We start from the raw sequence: 18538 nt of genomic DNA on the forward strand, positions 1-18538 counted from the left end.
TTTCTAATGACATAGCCACTCAGGTTTCCTCTGAATTGACAATAACCTAATAGGCTCTCTCAAAGCCCGTGCAGTCAAAATCAATGGTTACAAACCAGTAGAGTTTGGTGTTGGTCAACAGAATGCCTTAGTTTCAAACTTTAATACACTTTTGAAAGTTATCATTTAATCACATGTTCCATAGCAAGATTTTTTTTTTGTCTTCTTTCCACTGTAGCAAGTGGTATTAAATGGTGGTCAAGAAATGTTTCCTGCAAAAAATCTGATCACCGAATACACGGCTGGTGTTAATGGGCCTCCGTGTGCCCACAAACTGTGCCCTGCCCGGGTGTGCTAACCGGCACGCACCGTGGGGCTGCACTCCTGAGCCAAAGACGAGAAAGACCTGGTGTCACTCGAGAGCGAGCAGGACGAACCGTCTCCGAGTGTCTGCACTTTTCTACTTCATTCACATCCTTGGCAGTGAACGTATCTGCAATGATTTCTTAGTCCAGACGGTGCTTACGTTCCACCCCAAAGCGCAGATGTGAGTGGAGCTTCGTCCCACACTGGGAGGTCACAGGACTGAGTGTGCACAGGAGTGACGGAAGCGCTGGCTCAGGGAGCCACTCGTCAATGTTTCCTGCCGACCATAAGTGACGGACTTCATGGAAGCCCAAAAGCAGTAAAAACCGACTCTCAAGAGAGCAGCGGACACAACGATGCACGATTCCCCACCCGTCTCCTCCTGTCTCTGCTTTTCTGCTGCTTATTTTACAACCAGTCAATGATGTGCAAAGAATTCTTAGGCTCCTTTCACAAAAGCATCCTGATTCTTTTCATACTCCGACATATGTCTTTAAAGTTAAATATTTAATACTTTTGGGAGAAATGAAGAAGGAAAATAGATAGATTACTAACAATTGCATTTATATGGAGGATAAAAAGAACCAGCTGGCATTTATTCACACCTTGTAATAAACACTGTGTAAATACTTTATATGCTGCAGTGGTTTTAGCCCTCACAATCATCCTATGAAGAAAGTCCTGTGGTTATCATGTTAAAGATGATGAAATCGAGGCTGATGTAGATAAACCAATTTTCCCAAGGTGACTCATAAGGCCAGAAGTGGTAAAGGCAGGGACACACACACACACACAAGTGAGCTTTATAAGGAACTCAGTCTCCGATTCACAACCTCAGTTCTTAACTAACAAACAGCCTCTTCTGTACCTTAAAGCCACGTGAATGGCCGTGGCTTACACAGCTCAATGTTTTCCTGCCTAACACTGCACTTTTCCTATATATTTGTTGAGGTGTTAAACACAACTGCACCTGCTGGAGGGGATCCGTGAACTCCAGGAACGTAACCATTCCTGCCACCTGAGTTATCACGGCTTCCATTCTTTTTCCTGGGATAGAAACGTTGCATCTGAAATGAGCCGTGGAGCGAGGGGAGCTGCTCACTCGGAACACCCGGCCAGGGCTTGGAGACTGGACCCAGTCTAGGTAAACATAAAGATCTCTATGCCAGGAAACTCTTCAGCCAGGAGAATATTTTTGCTTTCCCAGATAAGGCTGAGTATGAGGTGAGGGGAACATGGAATGCGTTCTGCACATGCCGCTGAGGGTTCCGTCTGTACCTCCTCCTCCCACGCTGGGCACGTAGCATCACAGGGGCCCTGGAACACTCCAGGTGAGGGGTCTGGGAGGCAGAGCATAGGCAAGTTTGGTCTCTGAGGTAAGCACAGAGCAGGTAACAGGAGGGGAGAGGAGCAAAGGAGGTGAGAGGGGGATGAGGAGGCTGGGAAGCCAGGTCAAAGGTCAAGGGTCAGGTGGAATCCCCAGGACTGTGCTCCAGGCAGAGGCACAGATAGAAGAAAAACTGAAATTAAATCCAGTTTTTGAAGAGTGTGACTTCCATAGTAACGGAAAAGTTTGGCCTAATTCCTAAAAGTGGGGTATCCCTAGCAACTCCCATCCCCAAGTCTGGGTCAAATTCCCAGTGGATTGAATGTGGCTCCCCAAGTGTTCAGTGTTGAAATCCTAGCCCCCAAGGCCACCCATCTGTGGAACTGGGCTATGGCCTCCAGAGCTCGAGGGACGCATGCCTGCTGCGTAAGGCCACCCACCTGCGTGCTGCGTAAGGCCACCGATCTGTGGAACTGGGCTACGGCCGCCCACACTGACTAAAACGAGGCCTTCAGAGCAAGGTTAGTGTGCTGAGGTCACGGACACCCTGAAGATCTCGTGCCTCTAAAACCTCCATCCACTCTGCCAGACACAGCTGGTTCCTCCTGCTTGGGGATTAATACGAATGATGCCACTGACAGTTCTCCCCTTTCAGCAGCAGGAAAACTCAGGGACTTCGGCTCATGTTTAGTTGTAATGGGGAGGGTGCTGGGAAATCGAGGTGAGGGGTTCATGGTAAAACGACTGGCCACAGCTGTGGTGTGGTCGTGGGGCTAGGAGCACAGGCATCCCAGGAGGCGCCGAGGAACCGGACACAGTTGGCAGAGACAAAAGATCGGCGCCGGGGCAGCAGGCAGGGCAGGCAGACGCCCTCCGTCACCGCACTGCTTTCATCTGCGGCGACTCAGCACCTCCAGCTTAAAAAGCCCTTCCTGTTCATTTTCATCACAGACCCTGAGAGCCTATTAAATCTCCACACACAAAGGAAAGAAAAATCAAATTAATGTTTAAAGCGGACAACTTGTTATGAATTTATCCTGCTTAGATACGAAGAAAAGATCTTAACGTCCCCAAGCGGAGACTTCGCAGCATCTTTTCATAGACAGGGCACTAATCCCTTACAGTCAAAATGAAAATAAAACGGATAATCCTCGGAAATGAAAAGATACTCGACTGAGAGACTGCAGAGGGAGAAAAAGAGAGACAGAAAGACAGAGACAGGCAAAGACAGAGAAAGACAGAGACAGGCAAAGACAGAGAAAGAGACAGCGAGAAACAGAGACAGAGACAGAGAGAGACAGAGAGACAGAGACAGAGAGAGACAGAGACAAAAACAGAGACCAAGAGGGACAGACAGAGGTAGAGACAGAGACAGACAGAGACAGAGAGAGGGACAAAGAGAGGCAGAGACAAAAAAGGCAGAGACAGAGAGGGACAGAGGGAGGGGCAGAGAGACAGAGAGAGGCACAGACAGAGACAGGCAGTGACAGAGAGACAGAGACAGGGAGAGACAGAGACAGGGAGAGACAGAGACAGGGAGAGACAGAGACAGGGAGAGACAGAGACAGGGAGAGACAGAGAGAGAGACAGAAACAGAGAGGGACAAAGAGAGACAGAGATGGAGAGAGGCGGAGGCAGAGAGAGGGGCAGAGACAGAGACACAGAGACAGAGGAGCACCCAGGGCATCTCGGAAGCAGCGTCACACAGTGCGGTGGGGACCACCCCCCCCGAGGAAGCGTAACGGAGCCTTGAAAAGTGAGCCGGGATAATGACGCAGATGCAGAATGATTTCTCAAGAATGATTCTGAATTCCCAGGAAAGAAGGAGCGGATGCAGTTCCACCCAGAGAAGGCAGCTCAGAGCTGCTCCAGCATCTGTTGGATGGGGAGGGGTGTCAGGGCGCCTCCGTAAATCAGCAGCCCTTGTTCTCTATCAGAGCAAACTCAGGAAAGCTCTATTATGTAGTCATTGATCCGCTCAGCAGCGGGTTCACGGGTGCCTTGGAGCAGCTCTCCGTGATGCTCACAGGACACCCTGATTCACCTGTGTGCCCATGGAGGGGGCGGCCCAGGGCTGGGCACCACGGAAGACACCCCCGCCAGAACTGCCAGGTGTTGAAGGCAGCACTGGCTTCTGAGAAGACTTAGAGACCTCCAGATCTTAAACATGAGGCCTGTGCCCTTATCACATGCCAGAGAGTAGGACACATGCCAGAGAACTGGGCGTCTGTAGAGATGTAAGTAGAATGGGATTATTCTCTTTCCATCAACATGAACACTCTAACCTTCTGTCGTCAAAAGAAAGTTTTCAGAAAATTTAAAGATGGCGTAATGAGAAACAAACAGCAGCTCTGGCACCTGCTAGCAGTCAGCAGGGCTGTGGGGCTCCTCTGAAAAACAGGGTCCCACACGTCATCAACCTCAGACCGGGGCTCTCCAGGGACATGAGGGAGCAAGGCAGAGCAGGAGCAGGGGACACGTGAGATGCCGTCCAGTCACAAAGGCCCCACAGGTCCCTGGCGGGCTGCTGGTCTGAGGGAGCGGCTGCTGCCCCCACAAGCCTGGCCTGGCTCTGGCCCCTTCCTGTCTCATGCTCCTGGATAGAAATTAAGCCAGACGCTGCTGACACAGCCCACACTCTGATGGCACCCAGTGCAGGGCCAGCCCTCATCTCCTGGCCCTTCCCAGAACCTCCCAACACATTCCCAAATCCCATCACAAGCCCCCCTTTCCTGAGGTGCCACAGCCACCAGGATGCTGTCTCCCTGGAAGCCCAGGTAAGGAGCCCCGTGTGTGTGGGACATGTGAGCTCAGAGCATCTAGTGCTGTGCTCTCGGGATGGATGAACTCCAGAAAATTCACCAAAGGATTCTTTTTGGTGTGACTATTTAAACATGATAATCTCCTTTGCAAAACAAATTACAGTATTTAACAGTATAATTCTGACTTGTAGTATCACTTTTCAAAATCTGCTTATCTGCAGTAGGTCTGTTTCCATTATGACTACTACAGAGCCCATCTGCCTTCTTCTTCTGAAATAAGGTGAGTGGCCTACAAAGCACATGAAATTTTATTGAACTCACAAAACATAATTTAATTCTGTTTTTTAAAAAACATGGTAGATGTGGGGCAAAAAGATCCCTAAGTTGTGGGTTTTCCCTCTTCCTACCTTACTACTTAACTCCCTCCCTTTCCCTCTCCCTCTCCACCTCCCCTCCCCTCCCCTCCCATCCCCTCTCTTCCCTTTCTTTCCTTTTATGTTTTAGAAAAAAAAAAAAAAGTCAATTACTTTTAATCAATTTGAGGCCTACCTAAAATGAGAGGCATGGACAGGGCTCCTGTGAGCAGGTAAATAAAAAGTAGTTCCTCCTGTAAAGAGTTGCAAAGTGATACACAGTAATTCTGTGGGACAGAGATTCTGGAGCTGTTTAATTGCTCTTATTTGGGGATAATCACTCAAATCTGAATTTCCTTCCTTCTGTTCAGTCCTTCCCTATTCCACAAACAATTTGTATTAGTCCATTCTCACACGGCCATAGAGAAATATGCAAGACTGGATAATTTATAAGGAAAAGAGGCTTCCTTGGCTCATGGTGGCACAGGCTGTACGGGAAATATGGCGGCATCTGCTAGGATTCTGGGGAGGCCTCAGGAAACTTACAATCATGGCGGCAGGCAAAGGGGGAGCCAGCACTCGACATGGGCGTGGCAGGAGTTGGAAGGAAAGAGGGCAGGTGCCACACACTTTTAAACAGCTGGTGCTCATGAGAACTCGCTTACTATCATGAAAACAGTACCGAGGGGGTGGTGCTAAACCACTCATGAGAAATCTGCCCCGTGATCCAGTCACCTCCCACCAGGACCCACCTCCAGCACTGGGGATTATATTTCAACATGAGATCTGGGTGGAAACGCAGACCCCAACTGCATCACAATTAAAAATCACTGAACTCCTGCTGCTTCAAAGCTCCTTTAAACGTACAGTTTTATTTTTTGTTACCTTCATAAACTATCTTAGAAAGCGGTAAAGTATTAATATCATCTCCCACCCTACTTGGTTAAACGGGCAAAGAAGCCATCACAAGAGCCCGCATGAGTTATCCAGGTCATGGCCCCAAGAGGGTGAAGCGGGATTAGAAATCTCTTAGTTCTGAACCCTGTACTATTCCTTCATACCACCTGCTTCCTCAGGGGCACATGCCAGAGACACCACAGCTTTCTCTCTTTTCTGAGCCTCTCGTAAAGCTTCCTCACTGGTAAAATGATTGTGGATATTTTTCAAGCATAGACATTTCTCTTGTTCTTAAGTATTTCTTCTCTCTCTATTTTCTGAAACACACAGGCTATGGGCAGCAGCCTGGCTCAAATCCAGCTTTGTCCAATGGCACCATGTGGAAGAACAGCCAACCGTCATCCAAGGCCACTTTTGTTTTAAAAGGATGAATTTCTAAAAAGCGTGGACATGCTATGGGCTTTCCAGAGTGAAACAGAGGTTGAGACACTAGAGCAGGCAGAGTTCTAAGGCAGCCCCCAGTTCTCAGCCCTTGGTGGAAACATCTGCTCCAGTTATTCAATCAACAGAAACTAGGTGTTTGTGTGAAGGGATTCTGCAAATGCAATCAACGTCTCAACTCAGCAGACCTTCAGTTAGGGAGATTTATGCAGGGGCACAGCCTGAACACATGGCCATTTATGTCCGGGTCTAGAGGTCAGAATGAAGGAAGTCATAGATTTTAGGCTCATGGAGTTACCTGTTACCTGCTGTTGGCTTGAGGGCAGAGGCTGACCATGTCAATGAACATGGTGGTCTCTGGTGGTGGAGAGCAGCCCTTGGCTGAAAAAGGTGGGGAACTGAGTCCTATAAAGTCAAGGGACTGAATTCTGCCAGAAACCCTGAGTGAGCCTTGAAGATGGGAACACAGCCTATCCGACACCTTGATTTTAGCCTGGTGAGATCCCAAGCAGAGGACTGGCCGGGCACTGCTGGACTCCTGACCCATGAGAACTGTGAGATAATAAACAGTCCTGTGTTACCTGCTAAGTTTGCACTGATTTGTTACATGGCAATAGAAAATTGATATGGTAAAGACAGGCAAAACTCTAGCATCTCCACCACCACGGCCACCCCATCAATAATGCTTTTCTGCACCTGATGTCAGAGAAATGTCTAGATAACTAAGCCAGTAGTCAGGATCGCATGGTTATGCTAAGTCATCTGTGATGGAGTGAAATTGAAAGAGCCCCTTATAAAACCATCAGATCTCATGATAATTCACTCACTATCATGAGAACAGCATGGGGGAGCTACCCCCATGATTCAATCATCTCCCATCAGTTATCTCCCTAGGCACGTGGGATCATGAAGATTACAATTCAAGATGAAATTTGGGTGGAGACACAAATGATGAAATTTGTGCTGATGACACAAAGCCTAATCACATTACTACTGTTCACATAAGGACCCAGAGGGACTCGCCTGTCTGTGCCTCCAACAGGCTTGCGGGTTCCTATGCCACTGCAGATGCTGAATGGGACCTGGACAATTATATGTCAACAGATTAGATAACCTGAGGAAATGAATAAATTCCTAGAAACATACAATCATCATGATGGAATTAAGAGGAAATAGATCATCTAAATAAACTAATAACAGGTAAAGAGATGGAATCAGTAATAATTAACAATAATAATAAATCTTTCATCAAAGAAAAGCTGAAGACCAGATGTCTTCACTGCTAAATTCTACCAAATAAACAGTGAAAAACTTACACCAATTCTTCTCAAATTATTCACAAAAAATTGAAGAGTAGGGAACACTTCCAAACTCACCTTTATGAGACCAGCATTATCCTAATACCAAAGCCAGATAAGAACCTTATAAGAAACAAAAATTACAGGCCAATATCCTTGATGAACATATGTGCAAAAATCCTCATCAAAATACTAGTTACCTGAATTCAATAGCACATTAAAAAGATCAGTCACTGTGATCAAGTTGGATTCATTCCGTGGATGCAAGGATGGTTCAACACATGCAAATCAATAAATATAATTCACCATATTAACAAAATGAAAGACAAAAACCATAACATTGTCTCAATAAATGCAGAAAAACATTTGACAAAATTCAATATCCTTTCATGATAAAGCTCTCAACAAATTAGGTATGAAAGGAATGTACTTTGACACAATAAAGACCATGTGTGACAAGCCCACATCTAAAATTGTACTCAATGATGAAAAGCTGAAAGGTTTTCCTTTAAAATCCAGAACAAGATAAATATGTGCACTCTCACTACTTCTATACAACATAGAACTGGAAGTGCTAACAAGAACAATTAGGAAAAAGAAATAATAAGGCATCTAAATAGAAAAGGAAGAAGTGAAATTGTCTCTGTCTGCTGATGACATAAGCTTATATATAGAAAACTCTAAAGACTCAAAAATACTGTTAGACTTAATAAAGGAATTTAGAAAATTTGCAGGATACAAAACAACATTCCGAAATCAGTAGTATTTTGTACACTAACAATGAACTACACAAAAAAAGAAATTAAGAAAACAATTCCATTTATAGTAGTATAAAAATACAAAATACCTAGGAGTAAATTTAATGAAAAAGATGAAAGATCTGTACAATGAAAAATATACAACATTGATAAAGGAAATTATAGATGACACACAAAAAATGGAAAGATATCCTGCATTCATGGATTGGAAGAGTTAATGTTGTTATGATACCATACTAATTAAAGTGATATACAAGTTCTATGATGTCTCTATCAAATCCCAATGATATTTTTTCACAGAAATAGAAAACACAATCCTCAAATGTATATGGAACCATAAAAGACTCTGAATATCCAATCTATCTTGAGCATAAAAAGCAAAGATGGAGGCATTACACTACCTAATTTCAAAACATACTACAAAGCTATAATAATCAAAACAGCAAGGTACAAGCATAAACACAGATACATTGGCCAATGGAATAGAATATAAAGCCAGAAATAAACCCACAGATCTATGGTCAACTGATTTCAACAAAAGTGCCAGGAACATATTATGGGGAAATGACAGTCTCTTCCACATATGGTGTTCAGAGAATTGAATATCCACGTGTGGAAGAATGAAACTAGACCCTTATCTCACACCATATGCAAAAATCAACTCAAAATGGATTAAGAACTTAAATGTAAGACCGGAAACTATAAAACCACTAAAAGAAAATATAGGGAAAAGCTCCACGACTTTGATTTGGTTAATGATTTCTAGAATGTGACCCAAAAGCACAGGTGACAGAAGAAACAATAATATCTTCGTGAGGTTTGCATATTTGCTCTGTGTCTGCATGGGTTTTTCTAAGCACTGTGGTTTCCTCCCCACAAAGACGTGCAGGTAAGGTTAATTGCTGTGTCCAAATGGTCCCAGGCTAAGTGACTGTGGGCATGTGTGAGCTGTCCTGCAGTGGGATGGCATTCTGTCCAGGGTTGTTGCCCAGCTTGAGCCCTGAGCTTCGAGCACAGACTCCAGTCTCCCCAACCCTGAATGAAATAATTGGGCAAATACTTATCTTACTTGTTTTTATTAATCTTTCTTAAATGTATGCATAGCTTATATTTATTTAACTATTTAATAGTTGAAGTGTTTTGGTCTTTATTTATAAGTTTGGTGATGTTTTGTGACCAGAAATATGCTGTAGGAATCTAACTCTTATTTATAGCTATTAGCCTATGGGAAAATTGGTTTCTTTATACATCTTTTCACTCAAGTTGCAGTTTCTGAGGACCAATCAATGATGTTAAGTGAGTATGTACTGTATTGTATATTTCAAAATTGCTAAAAGAGTAAATTTTAAATATTTTCACCACAAAAATGCTGCTAAGGATGTGATGTTATTGATATGCCAAGTAGCTTGATTTAATTATTCCATGATGTAAACATGTATTGAAACATAACTTTGTACCTTAATTATATATGATTTTATTTGTCAATTTTTAGAAAGCACCCAGAAGGTGGTGGTTATAGATTGAGGTCCTATACCTGGACAAGCACAGAGTCAGAGGGGACACACAAGATGCTGGCTTCCAACCTCTTCATCCTATTTATGTTTCTATTATATGATATCTAAAGGTTCCTCCTGGGCTACAGCTTACAGCTTTTGTTTTAAGGTTCTAAAACCTGTTTGATTTAGAATTGACAATTTCTAAACTTGTTCCTTACCCTCAATAGACTGAGGAGCCCTTAGGAGAAGATACACAGAAATTTTAGAATTCCATCTACTGGGATCAGCACATCCAAGTCTCTTCTCTTTTTCATCCATTTTAAAATGAGACCTGAGGAGCTTACAGGTAAGATGGAGCTAAGAACAGCATCTCAGCCTCTAAATGGGACTTTAACACAAATACGTTTCAGAACAAACAGGTTTTATAAAATTCATAGCTTGAGCCCTTACGTATTTTATGATTTGCCCTTTCCTGCCCATACTAAGTCTTGCTTAAAATCATAAAAAAGTCAACAAAGCTAGTAAGATATATTTGCCTTTATAAAACAAAATAATCTTGTCTTATGAAAAATTATAAACCTTTCAGTTTGCTGTTACAGTGTGTATTAGTCCGTTCTTGCACTGCTATAAAGAAGTACCTGAGACTGGCTAATTTATAAAGAAAAGAGGCTTAACTGTCTCACAGTTCTGCAGGCTACACAGGAAGCATGGCGGCTTCTGCTTCTAGGGAAGCCTCAGGAAACTTCCAATCATGGTGGAAGGCAGAGGGTGAGCGAGACACCTTACAAGGCAGGAACAGGAGCAAGAGAGAGAGTGAGGAGGTGCCACACAGCTTTAAATGACCAGATCTCAGGAGAACCCGCTCACTGTCAGAAGCACAGCACCAAGGGGGATTTTGCTAACCCATTCATGAGAATCCACTCCACGACTGAATCCCACCAGGCCCCACCTCCAACATGGGGGAATACGTTTCCACATGAGGTTTGGGTGGAGACACAGATCCAAACCAAATCAGTGTGTGATAGCTTTTATAACAGAAAAAGAATCTGAGGCTCAGGCAGTCAGTTGATTTCTTGAGTTCCTTTTCATTCTCCTGGATGTCATGTATTTATCCCAATGATTATGGTATGAACGGCTTAGTGGGTCAAAGTATTTTGTCACCAAGAAAAACACATGTGTTTCTACATGTTCTCAAGCTGCGGGAATGGGTGGTCAAGTCTGCATTTAGTTAAGAATTACTAGTGATATGGTTTGGCTGTATCCCTGCCCAAATCTCATCTTGAATTGTAGCTCCCATAATTCCTACATGTCATGGGAGGGACCTGGTGGGAGGTAATTGAATCATGGGGGTAGGTTTTTTTCCATGCTGTTCTCATGACAGTGAATAAGAATCACAAGATCTGATGGTTTATAAAGGGTAGTTTCCCGGCACACACGCTCTTCCCTGCCACCATGTAAGACATGCCTTTGCTCCTCCTTCACCTTCCAACATGATTGTGAGGCCTCCCCAGTCATGTAGAACTGAGTCCATTAAACCTCTTTTCCTTTATAAATTACCCAGTCTTGGGTTTTTCTTCATAACAGTATGAAAATGGACTAATACAACTAGAGAACCTATCCTGTCCTCAGAGTAGGAGACATTTCATCTTACGACCTGAATTCATCCTTAAACCAAAGCTAGAATGGCTAATCTTCATCACATTCAATGGTAGATGGGCTAGGAAGTGTTTATGAAGTTGAGTGGCTCTATTTTTCTAAAAACCCATTTAATTCAAATTCGTTAATAGACAAAGGTCATTTCATGCACTATTTCCCTCTTTGTCAAGACAGATACATGCCCAGATCTCTACTTGGTTCCCAAACTAACCCCAAACCAAAGAAACATGTTGTAAGAAAGCCACATGCACACATTTTAAAAGGAATTCACAGTGACAGCACGAACTGTTAAAACATTTTGCTATATTGTACAAATGACTATTTACCTATCCATCTATTTGTATCTCTGTAATCTATCTATATTTCAGCCCCTGTATCACTGCAATAATTCATCTATATATCTACAGTCATATTTAATGACAGGGATACATTCTGAGACATGTGTCATTAGGCGATTTTGTCATTGTGTTTACACCGTAGGGTGCACTTACAGAAACCTAGATGATACAGGCTACTACACACCTAGGCTATATGATATAGCTTATTGGTCCTAGGCTACAAACCTGTACAGCATGTGACCGTGCTGAATACTTACACAACTGTTACACAATCATATTTGTGTATCTAAATACACAAAAGCAAGTATCTGTGTATGTAAGCACATCTAAACTTAGAAAAGTGAAAGTAAAAATAGGGTATAAAAGTTAAAAAATGACACACCTGTGCAGGACACTCACCATGAATAGAGCCTTCAGGGCTGGAAGTTGTTTGGGGTGAAGCCATGAGTGAGGAGTGAGTGAATGTGAAGGTCCAGGACATTACTGCTTCCTTTTATATGATTGGCAGTGCAGTAGGTTTGTCTATGTCAGCATCACCATAAACATGTGCATCATGTCTTTCACTGTGAGGTTATGATGTTTGATGTCACCAGGCAATAGGGATTTTCAGCTCCATTACAATATAATGGGACCACCATGGCATATGTGGTCTGTCCTTGACCAAAACATTATTATGCAGAACACTATCTATCTATCTATCTATCTATCTATCTATCTATCTATCTATCTATCTGTCTGTCTGTCTGTCTGTCTGTCTGTCTGTCTGTCTGTCTGTCTATCTATCCACCCATCCACTTTATCTATCATCTCTATCTATCCACCTATATTTACCTACCTGTCTTTCTACTTCTCTAGGAATACACACATCTACTAGGTTTGTCTCCCTTTACCAAAGGTGGGCACAAATCTGAAAATCAAGCTTACTATCCCTGTTCCTGCAATGGGATCATAGACATCCTTCCACAAACATGAACATCCTTTGTGAGAGGCTGTACAGTTAATACCAATTCATAGAGAAAACCTAATTTTAACCCTTCATGAAAAGCAACATTTGCTGGACTTTTACCTTCCATTTCAGGACCAGTAAAGGGAATTTCAGGTTGTACTGTCTGCCCACCACAGACCCTATAGCCACAAACATTCACACAGATGCACACACATTTTGGGAAGTACAGTGCTCAATTAAAAAAAAAATTCCTTTGCTGACAGAAAGTTTGCTATTTCTACACATCTGTCTTAAGAATAGAAAGAGGAAATTCACCAACTCATTACTTGTGGGCCTTTCCACAGTGATTAAACAGCACAATTAGCCAACCATACATTTTTCTACTCAAAAAGCTATGGAAACATAAACTTTTATAGTTACATCTTTGAAATTATTTAATTAACCAAGCTCACAAACTAGTTAGCATTTATTTAACATAGCTGCTGGTCTAACCTTCTCATTTTATTACTGAAGAAAAAGAGGCCCACAGAGTTTAACTGGCATTTCTAGAAATATCTGAGACTTGGACAAGAAGTCAGTCTTTACTTCCAGTCTAATTCTGTTAGCATTTAAAACTAAAAATAGAATTTATTTTACTAATGACTGTTTCACGAGAAGCAACCATGCCACCTTGCCCTAGGTAGAACTAGTCTTAGTAATAAATTCACCGTTCTGATACCTGACTTCTCATTTTCTCGTGATCTTTAACTTGTTTATTCCAAATGCTAAATCTACCAGAAGACAGCACGCCCACTTGCTGATGTCACAGTCAAGCGCTTTGGAGTAACCAGTGGCCTGTAGGAACTGGCAAAAGTGCACGGGGTTCATCAACTTTTCCCATCTCAGGCAACGGTCACACACCTTAATTTTTCCGCTCCGGCTTTGTACCTTGAGATGCGAGCCATGGACAGAGGCACGGACAAGGTGTCCAGCCAGCGCTTCTCATACCTCGGGTCCTTAGCTATGGGCGAGGAAGGTGACGATGGAGCCTGTGCAGAAGAAAGGAGAACGAAGCGTCACAGAGGCAGAGGAGGCTGCATGCAGGGAGAGGTGTCTGTGTGCCTGGAACACAGAACTCAAGTCCAACACATTTTAACTGATAAAAAGCAAGTGAGATCGTTTCTGAAAGATCGGGAAAGAAAGAAGCGCTCTTCTACCCGGATTTAAGACATCTTCTCCCTCTATTTTCTAACTGCAAATTGCATGAGAGGAAGGAAGCTGAAAGGAAGGAGAAGGAGAACAGGGGCCTAAATTTGGAGGGAAAGTTGCAGACACAGTACTGGGCTCGGTGCATAGAGACCATGAGAAAGACGCAAAACCAAAACAACCTGAAATGTCCACTCAGCGAGTTTCGGTCGAGAGACACATAATAGAATGGCTGATGACATTCTGTCCAGGTCATGGGTCTGCTTTATTATTAGTGGCAACGACCCTGCCTGTGCAGTAGTAGGAGCTGGGCCCAGATGGAAAAGTGAGGAGGCCTCGGAGCCATGCAACCACCGCAGCACCACGCAACAGCCCCACGAGTGTCCAACAACAAAAGGGTCAGAACACGTAACAGCCCCGCGAGCGTCCAACAACGAAAGGGTCAGAGGTGGGTTCTAGCCACAGGATACAATCGTATAATATTCCACATTCTCAAAGAGGAGCCTGAGCTGCCTGAGCCATCTTGACCTCAGAGCCCGGCTCGCTATGAATGAACCAGGCGCTGCCGCCCCAGTCACCGGCATGGACACACCTCACGGGTGTGCCCCACACTAACAAGTGTGCCCCACACTCACAGGCGTGCCTCACACTGACAGGTGTGCCCCACACTCACAAGACATTTCTGTTGATTTAATTTAATTCAGTGTCCACCGGAAACACCAGCCCTGAGCTCTGGGCTCTGTGGACCTTGGGGTTCAGGGACTGCTGCACCTGGAATCTGAGCATCTGTCTGCAAGAAGACTTTCTGTAAGAAGGGGGGCCACGAGAAAACAGACCTGGGCTTTCCGGAGGCTCAGAGGGTGGCATGAAGTGTCTTTCATACTTGCTTGTTCATAAGTATTAATCGGCTACATGTCCACTATGTATCAGAATGTTATTTGAGACCACATACCTCATTCCTTATAAATGTACAACCTTATACATTGGTTAATCCGCCACTTAAACAGCAAACCCTGTCCACCTCAAGTCTCCTCTGCAGTCAGCTTTACCTGCCAAAAAATAACATCCCTAACAGTTCTGTGCCGCTGAACTGGCTCTGGTTGGTTTGTGGTGAGAGGAGATGGGGGGCCGTTCCCCAGGGCTTCACATGAGATCCCTGGAATCTTGGAGGCTTCGCTTCCATGTGGATGAGGTTTCCATACGACACTCTACACACTGCTCACACTTAACAGAAAGAGTGTGATGATTTATTTTCATCTTTGCTGATATACAAGCCCCTTTCTCATTCTCCTCCACCTCAAATCATCTTTGCATCCCTGCCCTAGGATTCTAGATGAAAGGCCTCTCACCCAGTGCAGGTGGGACGGGGAATGGACGCTGAGGGAGGGTTGGAGCGTCATACAGAACAGGCGGCCTCGCCATCTACAGATGTATCAGCAGAACAAAAGCTCACACCGCCAGAGGCTGGGTTTGGGTTATCATCCTAACATTGTTTCTCTATATTTATTAATTCCATGGCCAATAGCTCAATAGCAAAAGTGGCAATATTGGAACATTTGAACTCTGAGCTGAATTTTACAGATATTCATTCATTGTTACCCTTTTCTGTTGGGCTCTAACATCTGGTAAGAGATTCACCTTTGGTGCATGCATGAGAACGGCACTGAAATACCTTCAGATCACCTGCTATGTATTTCATATTCGCTTTGCTGAAATACCATTTGTCTACACAGACTGCTGCAAGCTGTGTAGGAACTCATTATAAATGATTGCATACTGTGGCACGGTTTTAGTTATCACTGTTCATTGAATTTTAACTGTGGTATTTGCATGCACAATAATCCATCTGTGCCATGGGAGTTCATCCTAGTAATGGTGCTGTGTGTTTAGCCACATAATCTATACCTCTTGTTGCTGATTCAAAGGTTTGCTACAGTGTGCTGTTTTCAGAGTAACTAGAATCATATTGCAAAACCACTACTTAAAATTGCATAGAGGATTCTACTATACAATACACAATATTAAAATAAACAAAATAGTATGCATCCTTTCACAAAATCAGTTGAAGATTACTTTTCAAAGGTGTAGGATCAAAAGCAATTCCCCACTAAGAAAACCCATTTTTTCTTTATAAAATCAGGCTGCATGCAGAGTTTGTCGGCGCAGCTTTGCCTCCAGACTGTGGACTTTTATAGGATGCTTTTCACTCGGAGGCCCCTGATAAACCCTGAATTTCATGTCCCATTGAATGTACTTTCCTCTGGAAAAGTATTTTGCACAATCTGGAGAAAATATTTTCTATAACTAGCAGCTAGGGGAGAAGTCAGATCTCTGTGAGCTAATGCTTAGCTCAGCAGGGTCAAATGCTCCCATTTACTGAGGGCAAAGGAGAAGGAACATGCCAGCGTTACCTGCTCCACAGCTCCTTTCTCTCCAGCTGCCCCAGTGCACCCAGCTCTTTGCTCTCTGCAGTCACAAGCTGGGCACTGATGGAGGAAATGCCTCCAGCTTCCTCTCCTTAGGAGAAGAGCATGTGCAGGGTACCCAGAAAGGCCTTCTGGTCCTGTGCCCGCCTCCCACACTGGCATGTCCAAAGTTGGCTCAAGGAAGGTGCTGCTCATTTGAGCAAACCCCACTGTGAGGGAGTTCATGTCCTGCAGAAAGCAGAGCCTCGTGATCCTCATCGTGGTCCCAAATCTTACATCAACTCAATAGCTTGCAGATATCATGAGGCATGTTCCTACCAGTTGATCACAAATCCTATAGCTTGTACCTGTCAGCTTTTTGTAATCTTGCTGCCTACGACAGGAATGCAGAGCTCAGCATCTCCAGGGCTGCGAAAGCATCTACATCTATCCATGGCAGTGGAAACCAATTTCAGATGAGGAACAAAACAGAACATGTTTTCCTCTATTTAATCGACGATGCAGTCAAAAGTTGCAGTCGAAAGGACTGACCCCCAAAAGCCATCCTGTAGCATTTACATGTGACTGACCAACCAACTCACAGGGCATTTACTACGAGATGCCACAGTTATTGCAAGATTGTCAATCATACATCACATACCGGGGCCTGTTGTGGGGTGGAGGGATGGGGGAGAGATAGCATTAGGAGATATACCTAACGTAAATGATAAGTTAATGGGTGCAGCACACCAACATGGCACATGTATACATATGTAACAAACCTGCACATTGTGCACATGTACCCTAGAACTTAAAGTATATAAAAATAAAAAGATTGTCAATCAAAAAAATTAGAGAAAAATATCTCCCAATACATTGAATGTACACAAGAATCAGCAGAAAGGATTGTAACCAAAGACGCAAGCCACACGTGTTTCGAAGAGTGGAGGGTGAGGGGAGCCTCTACTGGTGGAGATGTTCATGTGAACTGCCTGGAGACAGAGGCCATCAGGTTCAGAGATCAAAGCAAGAACTGGTATCAGGTCACTGGGCAGGTGCTCTTTCTAAAGCATTGTATTCAAACTGCTGCAGTCCCCAAGAAGGAACTTGTGCGGTTTAGTTTTCAACGCAGTCTTCATCTCAGACATGCAAGCACGAGCTCCCCCACTCTGCATTCTCCCAGCTCTGATTCTTTGGGGCTGACAAAAAGTGATGTCATCCTGGCATCTGCCACACGCACAGGATGAACATTCTGAATGGAGGCGGATCTCTAGAGGGCACTGTGCCTAGATGGATGCATTTTGAAAAGTCAAGTAAAATGGAGTACTTTTAACATACTCTTTATAAAGTTACTGGAAATGAATAAAAATAGATGAAAGCAAAAGCCTCCAAATATTTCAACTACTTTCACGGTTCCCAATTTCAACTACTTACACGGTTCCCAGTTTAACATAAACTGCATATCATCCCAGCATTTTTGCCTCCTCAAGGCATGTATGTATGGACACAAAGTAGTGTTAAGAGCATACTCTTAAGTCTACATTCTCTGATTATCATAGAAATACAACTACATTCTAGAAAAGATGGGAAATATAAAAAGGTTAAAAAAAACCTTATCACCCATTTTGTATATTTCTCATGATCTTTTTCTATTTGGTTTTTAAAAGTTAAGATCATACTGTCCAAGATGGCCAAATACGAACAGCTCCAATCTATAGCTCCCAGCGTGAGCGACACAGAAGATGGGTGATTTCTGCATTTCCAACTGAGGTACCAGGTTCATTTCACTGTGGCTTGTCGGACAGTGGGGGCAGGAGAGTGGATGCAGCCCACTGAGCGTGAGCCGAAGCAAGGCAAGCCATCGCCTTACCTGGGAAGTGCAAGGGGTCAGGGAATTCCCTTTCCTAGCCAAGGGAAGCTGTGACAGACAGTATCTGGAAAATCGGGTCACTCTCACCCTAATACTGCACTTTTCCAACAGTCTTAGCAAACGGCACACCAGGAGATTATATCCTGTGCCTGGCTTGGAGGGTCCCACGCCCATGGAGCCTTGCTCATTGCTAGCACAGCAGTCTGAGATAGAACTGCAAGGCGGCAGCAAGGCTGGGGGAGGGGCACCCGCCATTGCTGAGACTTGAGTAGGTAAACTAAGTGGCCAGGAAGCTCGAACTGGGTGGAGCCCACCACAGCTCAAGGAGGCCTACCTGCCTCTGTACACTCCACCTCTGGGGGCAGGGCACAGCCAAACAAAAGGCAGCAGAAACCTCTGCAGACTTAAATGTCCCTGTCTGACAGCTTTGAAGAGATCAGTGGTTCTCCAAGCACAGAGTT

The 18538-nt window shown here is 44.0% G+C and overlaps 1 protein-coding gene across 24 annotated transcripts in view; it reads right to left on the reverse strand.

Annotated features, from left to right (window-relative positions):
* Nucleotides 1-18538, reverse strand: part of SNTG2 (syntrophin gamma 2) — a 375050-nt gene that overhangs the window by 113532 nt on the left and 242980 nt on the right. For 14 of the 24 annotated variants that reach the window (XM_074012490.1, XM_074012488.1, XM_074012487.1 and 11 more), the window contains one exon: nucleotides 13518-13645. The exons of the other annotated variants lie outside the window; for them this stretch is intronic. In XM_074012490.1, coding sequence (XP_073868591.1) covers nucleotides 13518-13645 — 128 coding nt within the window. The remainder of the gene's footprint in view (nucleotides 1-13517; nucleotides 13646-18538) is intronic. 24 annotated transcript variants of the gene reach the window in all.

The sequence above is a fragment of the Macaca fascicularis genome, chromosome 13 (assembly GCF_037993035.2).
Source record: "Macaca fascicularis isolate 582-1 chromosome 13, T2T-MFA8v1.1".
NCBI lineage: Eukaryota > Metazoa > Chordata > Mammalia > Primates > Cercopithecidae > Macaca > Macaca fascicularis.